The sequence below is a fragment of the Papilio xuthus genome, unplaced genomic scaffold (assembly GCF_000836235.2).
Source record: "Papilio xuthus unplaced genomic scaffold, Pxut_1.1 DF824655.1, whole genome shotgun sequence".
NCBI classification, from domain to species: Eukaryota; Metazoa; Arthropoda; class Insecta; order Lepidoptera; family Papilionidae; genus Papilio; species Papilio xuthus.
Genome location: NW_013533994.1, coordinates 3,348,594 through 3,367,617, shown reverse-complemented (window position 1 = coordinate 3,367,617; position 19,024 = coordinate 3,348,594). Strand labels below are relative to the sequence as shown.

The following is a 19,024-nucleotide window of genomic DNA, read 5'->3' as shown; positions in this document are numbered from 1 at the left end:
TTTACGATTCTTTAAGAATTGTACATCTTACAATATTGACTATGGCCTAATCACCCCTAACTTAGGGTAGGCTCCGAGCCCCTCAGTGGGGAAGTATAGTGAGCTGATAATGATGACATGTTACAATCATTTAGTATCAATTCACCTGACACTAGTAAATTTCGTTTATCCTTATGTATATGGGTAAAAATTAGGGTTTTAAAGTTAAATCACATCAGTTAGTTGCATTATCACAACCTTTCGGTGTGCCCCACTTCTTTAAACGTAATATTTTACCTTGTTTGGAATCACAAACTGCAACTTAGTTCGTTGGACTTACAAGACATATTGACATCAAGTCATTCGCACACATGCCTTAGTGATCGTGGCTACTAAATTGTTAAAACCATATAACCTTTTAGTCGTTAATGCGAATAAACTTCACTTTTATTTGCCTTTCAAAGATAACGGTATCTTCGACGCGTTTATTCGTAACAGTTAGATAAGAGGCATTTAATCAAACGTACTCTATTTTGAGAACTGAGCAAGCGAACAATTATCGAATTAAAAAGGCACAGAGCATTGCAACAAGGTACAGAGGTACATAGTTGATACGAAACATTGATGGAAATCTTCACATCCCAGAGTTTAAATGAACAGTATATAGACTACTAACACAGTATCGCATCTTTAAAAGTTTAACTCTATGGAAACTTAGTTAAAAACCGCTCGGTAACGACAACACTCACAAACAGAACACAAAACAAATGCTGTTTGTTACAATGCGCGAACGACATGACGTCACGTTGTTTGTTCCGTAGAGTTATGGAACAATAACCACCCCCATTCCTCCGGTGTAATGTCAACTAGTTACCAACTCGGGTGGAACATTAGCACGGGCTTATATCTCTATGGACACATATATGGTCGTGACATCACAGGTCATTGAACCTGCCCTGATCTTTGCAGCGACGTACAAAATACACCTCTGTTATAACATTGTTCTTGTACAAACATAAGAAGTCGACTCTTTGATTTTTTTGCATTATATGTTTACATTTCAAATTATTATTCACTAATTTCATCAAAAATATATTTAGTAATTTTATTTACCATCAAAAGACAGAGTCCTCTTGCCTTTGATAGTCTTGTGTGTCACATGTTCGTTTATAAATTGGGTCGAGACGCAAATTATAAACTGAGACAGAAATAGAAATAAATTAGAGCACCAGGATGTTATAAATTGTAAGAGTTAGGAACAACAAAAATGATAAAACTAAATACCAAAGACAGGACATTAGTAAACACTCAACATTGTGTTGAAGATATTTTAGAAATTACTACAAACAAATTCATGATCGCCTAGTACAATTTATTACTTGGCGTTACATGATTCATTTTCAAGCAGTCACTTTTCTTTTTTTTTTTCAATCGCGCACTGAAGAGCATGCAAGTCCATTTATCAAGCATTTTACTAGCAAAAACAACTGCAAAGACGCGTGGTAATATAATTAAGGTCAAGACATGCGCCATTAAAGAAGTTAGTTCAAAGCGGTTGCCACCAGGGTACCATTAGCAACCAGAGTTGTAACTAATGATCACACGGTCACGTAAAAGACCATGGTTTTATAATAAACCGCAAACTATTATGTCCTCTTAGCCGTCATTTCCACTAGCACCAATGAACGCCCGTATCATTGACTCTACGTAGAACTAACGCGTGATCGTCGCGCAGTTGGTCGCTTAGTGAAATAGGAGTCTAAGTTTGGTTCTACGTTATTTCTATACAGGGCAACGTCTTTAAATCGGCAATAATATTCATAGCTATTTCTGATCGTTGACATATTTAATAGCATTTTAATTTAATTTGTATGTTTACGTTACAGTACAAATAAGCAATGCAAATGAATAATAGTAATGGATGCGAGCACTCTTTTCCGCATTAAGTTATGTGGGAGTCTTTATTTATGTTTGGTTATTTCAAATAGTCTAAATTATGGCTACAGAACACAAATATTTATTTAATATTTTTTTTACTATTTTATTCCATTGCTATAAAAGGTGTGACTCAATTTTATATTTTATTTTTTTAGATGTTTCACGAGATATACCTTTTTGGCGCACCAAGTGACTATCTGAGACCGATATCGTATCGCGTAAGCCCGCGTCAATTAGCATGGTATTCCGTTTGCCTGACTTCCAGGAACCGTAAGGTAGACAGCTTCCTGTTGAGAATCAAGCCACCCCTAGGTTTTTATACAAATATCTGTTTTCCGCTGTATCGCATGCGTTTGTTTTATATTTTCCTAGCTGAAAATTATCTATCACGCCCTAAAGATCGTGTATATACAATCCCGTAATTTCTGTCATGTCTGCCTTTTTCATTCATAATATATCCTTTGATTAGTGTGACAGTTCTATGTTTGTAAATCATAATAATAATGAGGTACTGCTCCGAACACAACGGGGCCGAAGGTCTGAGGGATGTGGTGAGGGGAGGGGAGTCAGCGTTCGACCGCGGGCGAACGCTCTACCGCAAGCGGCGCGCGCCCGCCGCCGCCCGTCGCCCGCCGCCCGCCAGCCGAAGTATGCAGCGCGGCGGTTCGCTCGATACGATTCAGCGTCTGCGCTAGGGTGACCATACCATGGATTTCGAGTAATATTGATGATATCTATACTATATATTAGGAAATCTTTAATGGAAACTTATAGTGAAAACAAAATTTAAAATTAAGTAGTAATGATAAGCAAATGGCCTAGAGCAGGGATAGCGAACCTTTACATACCACCGTGCCATTTTTGTAACGAAATGTTTAATAAGCTTATAGAGGTGCCATCAAGTATATATGTAGACTTTGTGATTGTTTGGAATACTCCAAAGAAAAAAGTTTACCCCCTATTTGCTTCTTATTTAACACCTTTTTTCGCGATATAAAACTACTTAAGATAAAAATATTGATATCAGTGAAATGCCCAGGATGTTGTGTGGCGTGCCATTGATTCTCTATCCCTGGCCTAGAGGGTAAAGTCTTGTTATCCTTTTTGAAAACACTATATCACGTTAATGTTATTTTACTTACTATAATCTAAAAATACTTATAAAAAACCGAAGACAAATATTTTCTACGTTATATAAACTTAACAATTCTCTGTAATCTAATCTTATCGTAAAATAAATTACAACTTTTGGTCACCCTATGAAACGCCGCCATTTTAAAACGAAACGCGACGCGTCAGTCGCGCGGCGTCCGCTCGTTCGTGTGTACCGCCGCGTTACAAACGCTAGCGGTTCCTTTTCAAAATCGTTTCTTTAGCTTTTTGAAGATGACAACGATGCATTTCGAATACGACCCGGAGAAGTTAATAAAGGAAATAAAGAAGCGTCCAGGACTATGGGATTCAGACGACGTCGCGTATCGTAGCAAAGCAATACGACAAAAACTATGGACAGACGTTGTTAAGGAACTCATCGAGCCAAACGTCAAGTTCACGAAGTGTGAATTGCGCGAACTTGGTAAACAATATGTAAATTTATTACTATGCAAGTTTTGTAATCTCTGATTTATGTCATGTTATGTCATATTATGTTGTCAGACTTATTCTTTATGACATTTGGTTGCTGTCATATAGATGACACTTTCATTTATGCATAGATTAAATATCGCGCCATCCCATAGACATTGTGCTATCTTTGTTATTATCGCCTGATAATTAAAATATTTCATGATTTATTTTGTTTTTACCTTTGTTATTTAATACAAAAATTAATAAATTATTATTAAATTAACTACCATTAAACATTGCGTACCACTAGTTCGTATCAAACAAACAGTGCCATACATGTTGATAAAAAAGAATAGCGTCTAAATTAGTCTTTGTATATGGTAGACAATTTGTTTATAAACAGTAAGCAAGGGTACTCACGCACGTGCGCCACGCTATAAGATTTAAACATAACGTGAACTCTGCTCAACTTGTGTTATAATTAACGAGGAAATGACCCGTGAAATGCCACATACATTTATAAAATGTAAGAGAAATGCAAACATTTTATATTCATGCTGAGCTTTATTTACAGAAATCCAACTACAGAAAAAGTGGAAGAGCATCAGAGATTGCTTTCAAAAATACGTAGTTAATCCGAATAGGCACAAAAGACCTTATATATACAGTAAAAAACTCAGTTTCCTTCTCAAGGAGGAGCCTGCACAAGCCGGGGCCTCTACTGAATCTGAGGACGGGGAAAAGACATCCAGCGTTTGGCGAACAAGACGAAAACTGAAGATTAAGAAAGAGAGCTCAGATGATAATGACGACAGTGAGACATACGGATACAATGATGATACTAAATCGAATGCCTCCAATGATGTTGGCGATGATGAAAATGAAACACAAACGCTACCTAAAAAGACTAAAACCAATAGCCTTGTTGGTGAAATTGCTTTCGCAAATGTTGATGCACAAAGTTTTAACGAATCTGAGGATAGTGATAAACTATTCCTTCTATCACTTCTCCCTCATCTCAAATCAATACCTGAAGAGTTTAAATTGAACGTTAAAATGGACATGATGAATGTGTTGAGAAATGCAAATTTTAACACTAATCTTAACCATAAAATAATTTAATTTAATTTAGTACCATAAGTTGGTTATTTTAATATAATTAAAGTTCGTACTCATAGTATAAATTTATTAGATAATAATAACTTGTGATTTTTTTGATAAGTTGCATTCCATTAAAGGTATAATAATAAAAAAAGTCAAATTCGTTTTATATCTCTCTTTGATGTCTTGTATTTAATGAGCAAATTCCTAATTACCTATTTTACTGCCAGTACCTATTTTAAGACAATATAGATACTCTGTTTCTTGAAATTTAATAACATGTAAATGAATGGTGATGATTGGCTTATTTTTTTTCAAACCAGCGTTACTTATATTATGTAGATATGTGCAATTATCAAGAACAAAGGTTATATCCAACAAAACATCTAAACAAAAAAGTAGTTCTCTGTTTTTAGAATAAAATAAATTACAATATGTTTTAGTAGGATATATAAAACGTTAATAATTAGACGAAACTATTACGTACTATGACTAGATTCAAATAGATACTAACCTGAGATCCAGATATGTAAGAGATTGGAGTCCACCAACAGTCTCCGGTACACTTCTGATTATATTTTGTGATAGTAATAACTTCTCTAAATACACATACGTCGTCACCTCATCGGGCACGTCACTAAATCTATTCTTAGACAAATCTGAAACAAACAAAACGTACATTAGTCAGGTTACACTCTAATACGCATGAAAGCAAGGGTAATTGATCCGTTCAATAAACTGAATAGCTGTTAGGGGAGTGTTACACATGAAGGCAGAGAACAAGGTTCTTTTGTACGGTTACGCGGTTTTACGACTAAAAGTAATGGCCAATCATAAAACTGTAATTCCGTGAGGCATTTAATTTCCTACATAAACAATCAATTATTAGGGAATGTGACAAAATCTATGAATTTTTGAAAAGAGAGAATTCAAAAGGATTTTTGTATGTCTTTGACTCTATATGATTTGCGTTGATGGGCGTTTTATACGATTTATCTTTTGTTGCTCAAGCTAAAGTCGAAGACTGGCAATTTACTGACAGTCTACAAGCAAAATTCTTAGTACTTACAACCACTTCGTAAAATACTTCACAACTTGTCACTCTGCTTATCTATCTATAGAAGCTCTATAATTTTCAAGTGGCCAGTTCTCGGCCACTTGAGAATCTTTCGCTACTATCGCTTTTATTTTTACATTCAATAAAGAACTTCGCCTCTTTAGCTTCTTACTTAGTTTCTTAGACAGTTAGTGTAAAACATTAAATTGAGAAAACAAGAGATCTGTTTTATGGTAAGTACTATAATGTTTTTAATAAGAAAGATTTGGATGTTTATAAAAAAAAACTATTGAATCGATTTCAAAAACTCTTTAAAAGTTTGAATACTACATAATCCATGAGTGTTTGAAATATAAATGTCCATTCGTGCAAAGCTAAAACAAAGTGGCTAGTCCTTAAATATATCTTTAGAGTATCATAGAACTTGATGACAACTTGCCAAGCGACTTCACTTCCTTATCTTCAATACCACAGTATGAAATAGACATCTGTACTCGAAGCCGACATCTTAATGAGAGGAATTTATATAAGTTGCAGTAATTCTATGGTTTCTGCGTAAACCAGTCGTAGTTCGATGACTTTGTATTTAGCTGGAGGGTAAAGCATGGCTGGATAAACTCTGTATTAACCACAAAGTAATATAATAGTCAATTAGGTATAGTGTCTGATTGTAGAAGGAAATAATAAGCAATTATTACTGCTAGATCCACCGAAATATGAATTATGTTTCAATACAAATTAATTGGTCCTTCGTATTTATATTTCATAACAAAGCCATAAAGCACTTAACAGGATAAACTATTGCTATAATTTCATACACATTGTCCTATTACCTAGAATTTTGTATTGTTATAGTAACCGTATGTTTGTAAGAAACTAAATATATGTCAGTGGCTAAAGAAAAGAATGCGCACAAACTGGTTTGACACAACGTATGGCATCTTAGGAATCGTGAAATTCGGAGTTCTGTGGTTTGATATACGCTTACGACAAACAATTGTTACCGTGGACTTACACTGGCAGAACATAACAACACTTCTGTATAAAAACACAGAGACAATAAATAAGTTTTTGGCAACGAGAATCCACGGTTATCTTAGATTATTTTTAAAAAGACTGCAATTCATCCTGTCCATTCGTTTTATGGAAAATATTGTAAATGTCTACTTTAATACACTGCATAGAATTTTTTTATTCAAAAGATTGCGCGACGATTGCTTATCGTATGAATAAACAGTTGCTTCCATAATCTGAATGCACAGGAAATGCGTAAGAATATAGATGGGCGACAGGATCTGAGTCATTTCGTGATGCAAACAAATCGAAGTCTTTGATATGGAAAATTTAAGGAATAAACACATCATAATGTACTTTCGGTTGCTAAGAATTAATGTGACTGGTTTTCGATGACAAAATTGTCGAAAATAATTTAATCAAATATGTATATTGATAAAGACAAAAGCCTCTGCCTTTCAGATAGACTTTAAAAGTACGCTTAAAAATGTAAGAATACTTAATACAGTGCACCATTCTCTAAAGCATTTGTATTAGCTGTTGATTTGCGTCCTATGTCAATATTCGATGCCAACATATCTTGATTACTTTAAATATAACGAGTGCAAACATGAATATCCTCGTGATCGCATATTGATTTGGGTCGTTAATAGCATCGTTAACAAACAGACTTATCACAACATTGTTGTATAAACGATAACGAAATCTGAACCAGATATAAGTTGACTACAAAACTAAGGTTCAGGTTCATCAGGGTTCACCGCATAAAAAGCTTTGAAATAGAGGCTTTGTCTGCGCTGTCGGCGAATAAGTGACTACAAAAAGAATGCACCTAAGTGATAATAACGCGCAGTCGACTACAAACAATGAAGATGACTTTAACATGAAACCCGATGACACTTCCCACCATTACAAGGACCTTTGTTTTATCTACGACGCAATGTGAATACATTCAAGACTGATTTATAACAAAATTGAAATAAGTAATGAGATTGAATGTGGATGGCTGCAAATGAAGTAGATCAAAGTATCCATAGATAAAGGATATGCGTAGGAAGGAATAAATAACGACTGGTTTAGATATACAGAAGAGAATGTACATGGCAGAAAGATGTTATATAATTAAGTCCTTTAAAAGAAAATAAAGATAGTTTCGATTAAAACAACAAACTAGACATAGCTTTTCCAATTCTAACATATCACATCGGTTGATGAACTTTTTCTTGTAGATCTATGACGATAAATTTTTGGAACGCTTGCCAAGTGACCTAATTGTCAAAACATATATTTGTATAAGATTTCGCATTGCAGTAAAGTGATCGCTCAAAGGTTCTTCTAATATTATAGAGCATAATAAAGCAAAAGCTATTGTTTTATTGGTACATTTATTTTTTATAAAATATTAGCAGATTTTTTTGTAAATTTACTAATATTTCTTTAACCATTCCAACTAAGCTCTATGCTTGTGCTAGGATATGGTTTACGACAATAGTCTAATGGCGGGATTCGAACCCCCGACCTCGTGGTCGGAAATCCGTACCCTCAACCATTAGGCTATTGACATTTAAGGTAATATTGCTTAATTTTTCAAAAAGTTGAAGTTAGTTAACGAAATTGTGTTTGAAACAAGTCCTATATTTAACTCTCTTATGAATGTCTGCAAAAGGCGGCTTATTGTTGCCCTGCTAGAAACTGCTGAAAACTCTTAACCATAAGCATTTATACCCTAGAATAATATTAACAAAATGGCAGACAAAACAACATCGTAGACCCCGTGTTTTAATAATTACACACAGCAGTTTCCGGCGCGAAGCATAAATAACGCAATGGTTGCGAGATACATGACTCACATAATCTGAGGCTGACTGTACCCAACTATAAGCCCCATTTTAAACTCAACAAATAATCCCCTAGGTTTATATTCATAAGCTAAACAATAATGAACCGCATTGTTATCACACAGTCATAAAAACGTTTACACATACCATGAGCTATTAGACATGCACTCGTTATGACAAACATAACTTATGAGATGTTACATCTTTTTTCTTCAAGTGACAGTGACTTCAATCATCTATATCTAGGTTAAGAATGAAAGAGTTACATATGTAGTCATTGGATGCGCAAAGCTGAGGACCGCGTACTGTGGAAGGTCTTGGGAAAGGCATATGCCTAGCTTTAGCATAGCCTAGATAAAGATTGATGATGATGATCATGAATATAAGTGGTATTGCTCTCTTCCCGTTATACAAGATATTTATTATGGAAATTTTAATGATAGTATAGCATAGAAAGGGGTTTGTACTAGCATTCCATGACATGCTAATAATGCGTTCAATCGTTTCACTTACTCGGCTTCCTCATCACAAGTCTGCCAAGTAGAACATACTCGTTTGTTTTAGTAACCTATATTATTTAAGAACATACAGATCTATTAAACTTCTCTTTGATTAATTTCTAATGTTAGAATTAATTAATGCTGGTAAAAAGCGGTAGTTTGTAATAATACGTCCAAAAAAAAACGATAATTTGTTCCAATTTTTTAGTTGAATGCTTGTTTTTTAGTTGGTGGGAAATAAGCAAATCGCCTAAAGGACATTGTGGACATCAGAGATGTATAAATATTTCAATTCAACACAAAACATATCATGATGATATCCAAATCTAAACAATATGAAACATGTTGACGATAGTTCGTTGAGGTCAGTAATCCCTCTCTAGCGCCAAACGTTGAGTAAAAGCAAGGTCATATAGCTATTTGCGTGCAACACGCTGTATAATGTTGATGAGCAAAGTATATTGTAACACCTTTTATAGTGTCCAGTGAGGCGACTTCAAAGGCTGGCTACGGGTCGCTGCAAGGCTGTAGATATTAATACATCGAGCAAATACGTCAAGCGGCATCAGATATAAAAGGGACCCATAGCAAATCTCAACTGGGGCGAAAGATGGCTAACAATACTACTCAATGCATTATTAATATCTGAACAACTTTCCTTGGACAAAGTTTTATTCAGTTATCAAATAAAAAAGAAACAGATAAAAAGGAAAGAACATTATTAATATATTATTGGAGCAATTGAATAAGAATCGGAAAAACATCCTTTGTATCGTTGCTTTTTGCGATTTATCTTTATGAGGCCCTTTATCAAATTTATTTTAGTAAAGGTTATATTCAAAATGTAATGGACAGATTATAATTTACCCGTTTCTATCGTACATATAAAGTGTTAAGAATATTTGAAATTAACGCCTACATTTACACCACGATCTCATTGGTATTTTTATCTAATAAATATATTAAAGGGCATTAAAAGGTCGTATGAAAATAGAGTAAATATGCAATCATCAAAGAATCAAAAATAGACCGTCTTTTGCGGAGCGTAAATTATATGTTTCCAGTGAATGCGTCCGTGTTGGCACAATTCTGTGTGGGCGATTATCTGAGCTTATCTTTATATCAAATACACGATAATAACTGAGTGTACCGAGTACATCATAACAACACGAATTGTAGTAAAAATGTCACACTCTACTATTAAAAAACAAAAAAGCTTTTGTAGATACATTATCCCATTTATTTTCCGGATACTTGAAATGAGAACCCAGTTCTAAATTAACACAGATGGATTTAAATTATCAAACCAAAAGATTCAATTACATCAGCTATATTATCAAAGCGTCGGCGCAAGAATAAATTACCCAGCAACCGGCCGCAAAATACCGAAACAAGTTGCTCGTCTAGTTTTTACAGCGGTAATGTCCTCGAAAAATAACCGTCATCGCAACACAGTCGTCTCTAACGAGCCTATTTTTCGGCACAAGTGCGTCTTTTTACCAGAAGCAGCGTAACAAGCCGAGCATGTGCCGGAAATTTATACATTGAAGTAAACAAGTCATCAAAGAAACGCTTCCGGTCTTAAGTAATGAGGATGCTACTAGATTTATGGACGTTATATAAGATTATCTCTGTTGTATCTACGTAAAAGTGTATACACTTACTCCATTTTGTGCTTTTATATTTGAGTATACAAAGATTAAAATTCGCCAGCTTACGAAACGTAGCATAAGCGTTTTACATCAATAACTTGAGCCTAAGGTCACATTTAAAAGCTTAACTGTCCAACACGCCTACACAATGCTCGTCTGAAGCGAACGCTAAACGAGCATCGAACCTGAATACCTTGCTTACATAATCACGCTGGTGACTTGCCAAGTCTTTGCGGGCCTGCACAACCTTGAACTGACTTTATGTATAGGCGAAACATACAATGATATTAATGTCAAACTAATGTAGAGAATTGGTGGCAACACGACAGTCTTATCAGAGAAGAGAAAATATTCATTTTAACCCTGTTATGTGTACCAAGAATTGTGCGTCATTTTCTTTAAGTCAGTGAATTTAATTCTCTTTGCAGTAGAACAAATTGATTGAATTATAAACTTCATAACGATGCTTCAATTTCAAATGCGTATAGCGTAGACATGCGTGTATACAAATGAGCGCACATTCCATAAAGGACAAAAAAGAATTGTCTTGATTTCCAACGCGGGATATCAATCTGTTCCAGTTTTTTTTTTATTCAACGCTGGCAAGTGGCAATCTGTCCGTGTGCACATAACCATTACCTATTATGTTATGTACGCGATTAATGTGTCCTCATTTAAACGTCAATGGAATTGTATTTCGAATTTAAATTAGCCTGGTGTAAATATAATGATGATATAGTCTGGCTAATTTTAGGCAACATCGTCTTCTGTTGTTGACGCGCGAGAAAATATCTTTTGCGTCTGATGCATCTGTGCTCCAATGACTACAATAAATAATGTCGAAATTTTGTCACATAAGTTCCTTTGTCTCCTTCTTTACATAGAAAACTATTTAAAAAATATAAGACAAGAACGATAGCAAAACAATCATAAACGACAACAGTTGAGTAGATACTCATAGCTAGAATTATTGCTAGCTAACTTTAACATCTGTTTGAAAGGACCAAATAATTCAAAGAACACTAACAATAAATTCATAAACGTGTCAGCGTGCGTCATAAGTGTAAAACATAGTGGCGGGTTACACGACCGTGGTCTCGTATGAGTAGGCTCGGATAACGGTACCGTAACGAACGACTGTCTACAGCTTTATTTTGACCCACAATTGCGCCCAATTCATATAAATAATACTCGTACAACTATCAGTACCTAATGACGGAGCATAATTGTTAAAAGATTGTCCATTATTTGAATTACGGAAACGATTTTTTGTATTTAATCGGATGCTTTGATACCAATCAACTAGATTATTTTTGGCCGCCCATAGCGTAATGACAATTTACCCGATATTTCATTTCGTTATTGAATTATATTAGAGGGTGTGTGTAATACGTATAGTGGAATAAAATAGCGACAGAACTTCTTTAGACTTTGTAGATTCTATTGAGAATCTACCGAGTTTATATGAGTTATTGTGCACGATTTACTAGTTCTAAAATATGACTATTCTTTAAAATAAATTATGGTGCAGATAAAGACCTGTAACTCATAACTTTGCCATTAAATTGAAATTTGGAAACCTTAGCAAAGACTTTTTATACCTATTAGGATAAGGACAATGTGGCAGACGGGAGGTTTCTTTTATTCTCGTAATTGGGCAAAGGAGGGTAAAGTTTCGCGGTACGTAGAACTCCACGTGGTGTCTGATCAATACAACAGTCGGGACGGCGAGCGGTGGCGTGACACCCCAAAACAGCTGATGCACCCACCCGCGCGCCCTCAATGCCGGCTCACCCCCTCGCCCTCGGTCGCCGCACCCTACGTACTTTCGATCTCCGCGGATATATTTGCAAGGGTGGACCCGTATTACTTTTTCCTCATTCAGAACGAAAATATAGAATGTATTAGTAGCACTTGTAAAGGTTTTTTTTCTATACAAACAATTTCCTTGGCAAATCAACATTCCATTTGCCGCATAAAAGTTTATTTGATTATAGAAACTTATATGAGGAAGCAAATTTCTAGGCTTGAATTCAAAGTTTACAGCACACGACATCAATAACTATGAAAATAAAAAGGTTATTCAGACGTAATTTACAGGTAAGTGTATATTGCATTTCAACCAAAGTATTTCTCAAGCAACCACAAACAAGACCAAAGACACGTCTTTAATAACTCAACACGTTGAAGCGGCGCAAACTAGTCGGCTACGATACCACACGTCAAATATAATGTTTTCGAATAAGAGCTATAGTCCATCAAAAGATATGTCTTACAAAGCTAGAGACAACTCTGCGGACGTCCACGATGGGTATACAGAACAGCAGCAACAGCAGTACCTTAAACATTTAAGGCAGCTCAAGAACGAATTCGAACAACGATGGCGTTCAAAACCTACTTTCAGTATTACATTCGACGAACTAGATCGGGTCCGGACGCTAGGCACGGGTGCGTTTGGAAGAGTCGTCCTCCTGAGACACACTAAATCTGGTAAGTTCTACGCAGAGAAGATACTAGAAAAAGAAAAAATAGTTAAGCTGAAGCAAGTTGACCATACACTGTTTGAAAAGAGAATACTTGAAGCAATTAGGTTCCCATTCACTGTTTCAATGGAATTTAGTTTTAAAGATAACAGCTATATTTACTTTGTAATGCCGTTCGTATCTGGAGGTGAAATGTTTACTCATTTACGAAAAATGGTAAAATTCGAGGAACCTCTAGCGAAATTTTACGCAAGTCAAGTGATTTTGGCGCTCGAGTATTTGCACTTCTGCAATATAGTTTACCGGGACTTGAAGCCGGAAAATATTTTAATCGATAAAACCGGTTATTTAAAAATCACAGATTTCGGTTTCAGTAAGATTCTACAAGGTAGAACATGGACTTTGTGCGGTACGCCCGAATATCTGGCCCCGGAATTAATATTAAGTAAGGGTTATGGATTTTCCGTAGACTGGTGGTCGTTTGGAGTCCTGCTTTATGAAATGAATGCGGGTTATCCACCGTTTTATGCCAACGAGCCAATGAAAACGTATGAGAAGATTGTCGCCGGAAAATACCGATGCCCTTCGAGTTTCAACCCTGATCTACGCGACTTGGTGCGAAATACACTTCAAGTAGATATCACCAAGCGATTCGGTGTCATGAAGGACGGTGTAATGGATTTCAAAAACCATAAGTGGTTTAGAGGAATAGAATGGGATGCTATTGTTAATTGCAGATATCCTGCACCATTTATTCCTAAATACAAATCCCCCGGTGATGCAACCAACTTTGAACGTTATGAAGAAGAAACGCTGCAGCCGGCTTCGTACTGTCGTTTCGAGTCCGAGTTTGTAGATTTCTAATAGTAACAATATTTGTTGTAGACCTAATTTACTAAATCATTGTAAAATTGTATTAAGGATTCCAGACATATTTTATGAATAAAGTTTGTACTCAATTCATATTCATTTATGTAAATTTAATGAGATTTAACATTTTCTATCCAAATGATTATAACAACTGAAGAGGCACTCAAAAGGTCTAGTGTTTTTTCACTCTTCAGTTAATATAAATCGTGATTGAGCACGTGCGTGGCCCCTCCGTATGCGCTTGCGCCGAGCGAGGGCGAGCGCAGCCGTACGACACAAGGCACGCGACACGTCACTATATTTAGATTGTAATATCTGAGCTGAGAGAACGTTGTCAAATCGTTTATACCGTACCATGATAACGTAACATCAAATCGTTGATTAATTGACAAATCCATCGTCGTAACATATTGACATGCGAATAAAAAACAACTTTCTCTTTCAATTGGCATTTTATAAGGAAACGAGAATTACTTCTTTGCAACGAAGATCAGCTTCTCTGAAATATATTGTGTAGTAAGAGTAGATGTTAGTACGATTGCTTTAATAATAAAGACAAAGCCGAATGATATCTTTTTTCACCATAATCTACTCTCTCTACCTATACCATTGTTTAAAAATAAATATAGATTTGGTAGATAAATACAACAATGAATGCGACTGGGTAAGCATGTGAAATATTGTGGTACACTTTACGTGTTTTTTATACCAGGTAAATTATTGGTTTACTTCGAAAACTTTTTAAAGATAAACAATTTAGTATAGTTATCGTAAGAATTCGGTAAATATACAAACGTAAGTACTACAAATCCTCTACAATGTTTGTGCAACAATGTTAAGTGTGCCAAGAATTCATATCCATTACAGCCAAACTCATATCTTTCGAATACGTTCAAATCCGAGGATAAAATACTGAGATATTGGCTTCATAGCTTTATGAAGTACCCACCAGTATTGCGAATGACCCGAATATCATTCGTTCTCTGCCAAAATTAGCGTCAGAAATGAAACGTTAGATTCGTGTTTATATCCCAACGTATGCTAAACACATGTTTTGGATAAAACGTGATTAATCCAATGATCAATAGCAATAGATTCTAACATAATTATATTATTAACAGTTTTCCATTAGGAGTAGGTTATGCCTGCCTCTTGCCCGCGATTATTTCTGCGCGGAATTAAAAAAAGCTTGATTAGCAGTATTTGTGTTTTTCCAAGCTGTGTTCTACATCTATGCCAAATTTCAGCGAGCTCCATGCAACCGTTCTGGAGATACCTTCTAACAAATATCCATCCAACAATCATTTATTTCTTTAACACTATTATTATTAGAAACATCGTTTCCTGTGAACAGTTTATATAATTCTTCATTTAAACATTTCAAGAATATAAAATGAAGTTGCCGTTTTTCTGACTACACAATTGCGAATACACCATAAAAACAAACCGGGTTTAATTGTATTGTATAAATCTCAGACCACACACACAAAGAGAAATTATTATATTAGCATATAAAGACAAATTATACGTACCACATCCAAAGGATCACCCAAAGATATTTTAAACTATACATAATATAATTGACAATCTTTAATAATTTTATTAGAAAAAAAAACTGAGCTCATACTTTTAAAGTATCGTTGTTGACAACACTTTTCTTTCATCTTTCCCTAGACATCTTTTTAAAATATTTTTTAAGGTCACATCCTAAAAATTCTAACTAGCGCTTAAATTGCATCTCCCTTGGGAAATGTACTTCATTCCTTTGGCTTTCAGGTTACTTGGCACAGAAAGCATAAAGAATAGAGTGTCTAGTTCAAATATGACGACACTATAAATTCTTTTGTAGCCTTTCAAACTTTACCCTTAAGTAAGTAAGCCTTCAAAAATCTTCAATGAAAGTCTACGTTATTTAAATTGGGTTTATTCTTATAACCAGATATTTGGAACATTTTAAATGAAACAGTGAGATAATTTGAGATATTATATTTGTAATTGCGTGTGTTAACGGATACTAAAGGATCAACGCCTTACAACAATGGAGTCGGTCGCACGGGCAAGGGTTGCGCCGTGACCAACCGAGTGGAAAGTGCATTGAGCGAAGTTCCGTCCCCTGGAGTAATACAATGACATAATATTCTAGAAAAAAAAATCAAAACCTAGTTAAGGACTACTTATCATTATACAAAAATAATAAATTAGTAACAAGACCGGTTTGTAGAACGATTGTAGAACAGTTATTTCAGTGTACATAATACAAATAAAACTAACAGTCGCAGAGTTCCAGCATAAAAAATTTATACTAAGGGACTGATTATATAAACACGGCTAAACACTCACGTATATTCGTCTGATGGCGGCCCCGACTAGTTTCGAGCCCATCGTCGGGATGAGTGGTAACTGGTATTATTTCGCGGACGCGGCCCGTCGCTCACTCGATGCTAGTCGGTGCCGCCACCGGACGAATATACGTGAGTGTTTAGCCGTGTTTATATATCAGTTTACTAAGGGACTGTTTAAATTACCATCAAGTGACTGCATAAGTAAATGAATTGTTAAGTCTCCCGTCTAGTATTTTGTTAGAGGCTCTCGGAATGAAATAACTTAATGGGTTTAAGTGTAATATTTATAGGTCACAATCAACTGTCATAAAAAGTGAGAAGTTATAAGCAATGAAGGAAAACGTGAAACTATTGCATAAGGTCACGAAACTGCAACCTTTTGTTCAGCTCCGAGTAGTTATTACACTATTGATATACTATCGTGAATGTAGAAAGCATATAGTAGCATAGGGTTGTCACACGTTAATATCAAAATATATTTTCGTAACATTTTTTTCTTCACTCATACAATATATCTATTTATTTACTCTGTTACTTTGGAAAAATGTATGTTAACCGTTTTACTAGCTGTCGACGGCGACTCCGTCCGCACGGAATTAAAAGAAAACCTTTATTAGTAGCCTATGTCTTCTTCCAGATTATATTCTAGATCTGTGCCAAATCCAGATCCGTTGAACTGTCCTGGATATATTTTCTAACAAATATCCATCCACATTCGCATTTATGATATTAGTAAGATGTATTTTCGAACAAGAAATAAAACTGGAATATCATATACCAAAGTTTAGTACAAAAGAATTATAAATTATCATGTCATCCCGATATAATATCCCGATCGCGCATAGACATCGCAACACTTCAACAGTAATCAGCCAGTTTTTATAGCAACCCTAGCTATAACCGCATTAACAGTTGTTAACTGAAACGATGTGGGTCAACATTGATGCAGACTGCAGCGTTCGATGCAGTAACTCAAAGGGCGATAAGAGGGACGGAATAGGGTGGACTTGTATTGATTTAAGCCGTATAATGTACCCTTAGAATGGCACGAACGAATCGACCATTGAGGTTTAGATAGTTATTTCTTTGATATTTTGTCTATTCGTATGGTTCTTAGTCCCTCAATATAAGTGCCTTAACACTGATTGAACACCTTACATGTAGTAAGAGTTACTGGTTTGAATAACTAGACAGATGTTTATTATATAGATGAATTCTTTCGGCGATTAATTTTTAAGTGATTGTACCAGTTTAAAATAAGTTTAATAGCTATTTGGTTGTTGATAACCTAATGAACAGGTACATTCGTCATGCAAAATGCATTTAAGGTGTGGTTTTTGCCGAATAAGTGAAGCAAAAGATAACGTATAAGTTACTTGATATCAAAGTTTATTGTCAACTAGATGTCGCGCGCGACTTCTTCCGCGCGGAATAAAAAAAACTTAATTAGTCTATGTATTCTTCCAGACTACGTTCTACAGATGCATAATATATAGCATAGATGCATAATATATATATAGAATAGCATAGATATGCTAATTTTTTTTTAAAATCATTGTGCCGTTTTACCGAGATACCTTCTAACAAACATCCATCCAAACATTCGCATTTATAACATTAGTAAAAAGTAAGATTGAATTTTACATTGTACATTTTTGCAATAACGAATACTTACTGATTTGTAAAGGCATCTTACGAACTTGATAAGCATTACGTATATTCAGGTTTGATATTTGTTGTTCGTGCAATACGCAAGGCGCAATAATATCTGAAATAATGGTACTTGTATATATTTTCAAGGGAGCATTAAACTCTTGCGTCTGAGTCCGCCTACCTCGTTCAGCTCAGACTGTAAGAGCTAATCTAACGTTCTTAATTGAATGGATGCATTTCTCACGATCGCCAACCACTTCAGTTCGCACGCACGCTATTTTAGAAATCTTAAATTTATCACAGATTAAATTATTTACGATTCATTACAACGGTACAATATTTTAAAGTTTAGAAAAGCTACTCATCTAAATTCACTTTCGCTGTCTTTATCTTTATATCTTACAAATATTATAAATGCGAACTAACAACCATCGATCCAGCTAAGATCGATGGTTGTTAGTTACAAGGTATCTCCAGAACGGCTGAATAGATCTCGCTGTAATTAAGCATAGATGTATGACATAGTCTGGAAGAACACATTGGCTATAAATTTTTTTTAATCCGCACAGAGTCGCGTGCAAAACGTATTATGAAATAAAACTTGTTTTCTGTTTACAATTAACTTGTTCTTATATCATAAAAGCGAATACAGTCAACAGGATAACGTTATAAAACGTGACGATATGAAAAACAAAACGGCTAGTTCGTACGTCAAATACACTTTATGTAAATCTTAAAGGACACGAGCAGACAAACCCGTCGGGGAGGAAGCTTGATACAACCTGCATACTAATTTATTACGATACTAATTTTAACCGACAACACTGTGAATGACACTTTATTCTCCTAGCAGCATCAGCAAAACACCAGCATCGACATTAGTCGGGTATAACCATTAGCATGCAAGGACGCGAAGGCGTCTACGGGCGCATAAAAATGACGTGACGCCTATTGTAAAGGTAGCTTCGCCAAAAGTATGGAGTCAGCTTTACTGTCCTATGCAAATGTAGCCAAAAGAGTTTACAATCAAT

The 19,024-nt window shown here is 35.3% G+C and overlaps 3 protein-coding genes across 4 annotated transcripts in view; 2 read left to right on the top strand and 1 right to left on the bottom strand.

Moving 5' to 3' along the window:
- Lrch (Leucine-rich-repeats and calponin homology domain protein) overlaps positions 1 to 19,024 on the bottom strand; it is a 35,749-nt gene that overhangs the window by 12,016 nt on the left and 4,709 nt on the right. For both annotated transcript variants that reach the window (XM_013325843.1, XM_013325842.1), the window contains exon 2: positions 5,099 to 5,243. In XM_013325843.1, the coding sequence (XP_013181297.1) occupies positions 5,099 to 5,243 (145 nt within the window). The remainder of the gene's footprint in view (positions 1 to 5,098; positions 5,244 to 19,024) is intronic.
- On the top strand, positions 3,212 to 4,629 carry LOC106127670 (uncharacterized). Its single transcript, XM_013325845.1, has 2 exons — positions 3,212 to 3,493; positions 4,058 to 4,629. Exons 1-2 carry the CDS (start codon positions 3,304 to 3,306, stop codon positions 4,603 to 4,605), a joined length of 738 nt encoding a protein of 245 aa, XP_013181299.1. The 5' UTR covers positions 3,212 to 3,303; the 3' UTR covers positions 4,606 to 4,629.
- LOC106127669 (cAMP-dependent protein kinase catalytic subunit alpha) lies at positions 12,869 to 14,051 on the top strand. Its single transcript, XM_013325844.1, has one exon. It carries the CDS (start codon positions 12,877 to 12,879, stop codon positions 13,990 to 13,992), a length of 1,116 nt encoding a protein of 371 aa, XP_013181298.1. The 5' UTR covers positions 12,869 to 12,876; the 3' UTR covers positions 13,993 to 14,051.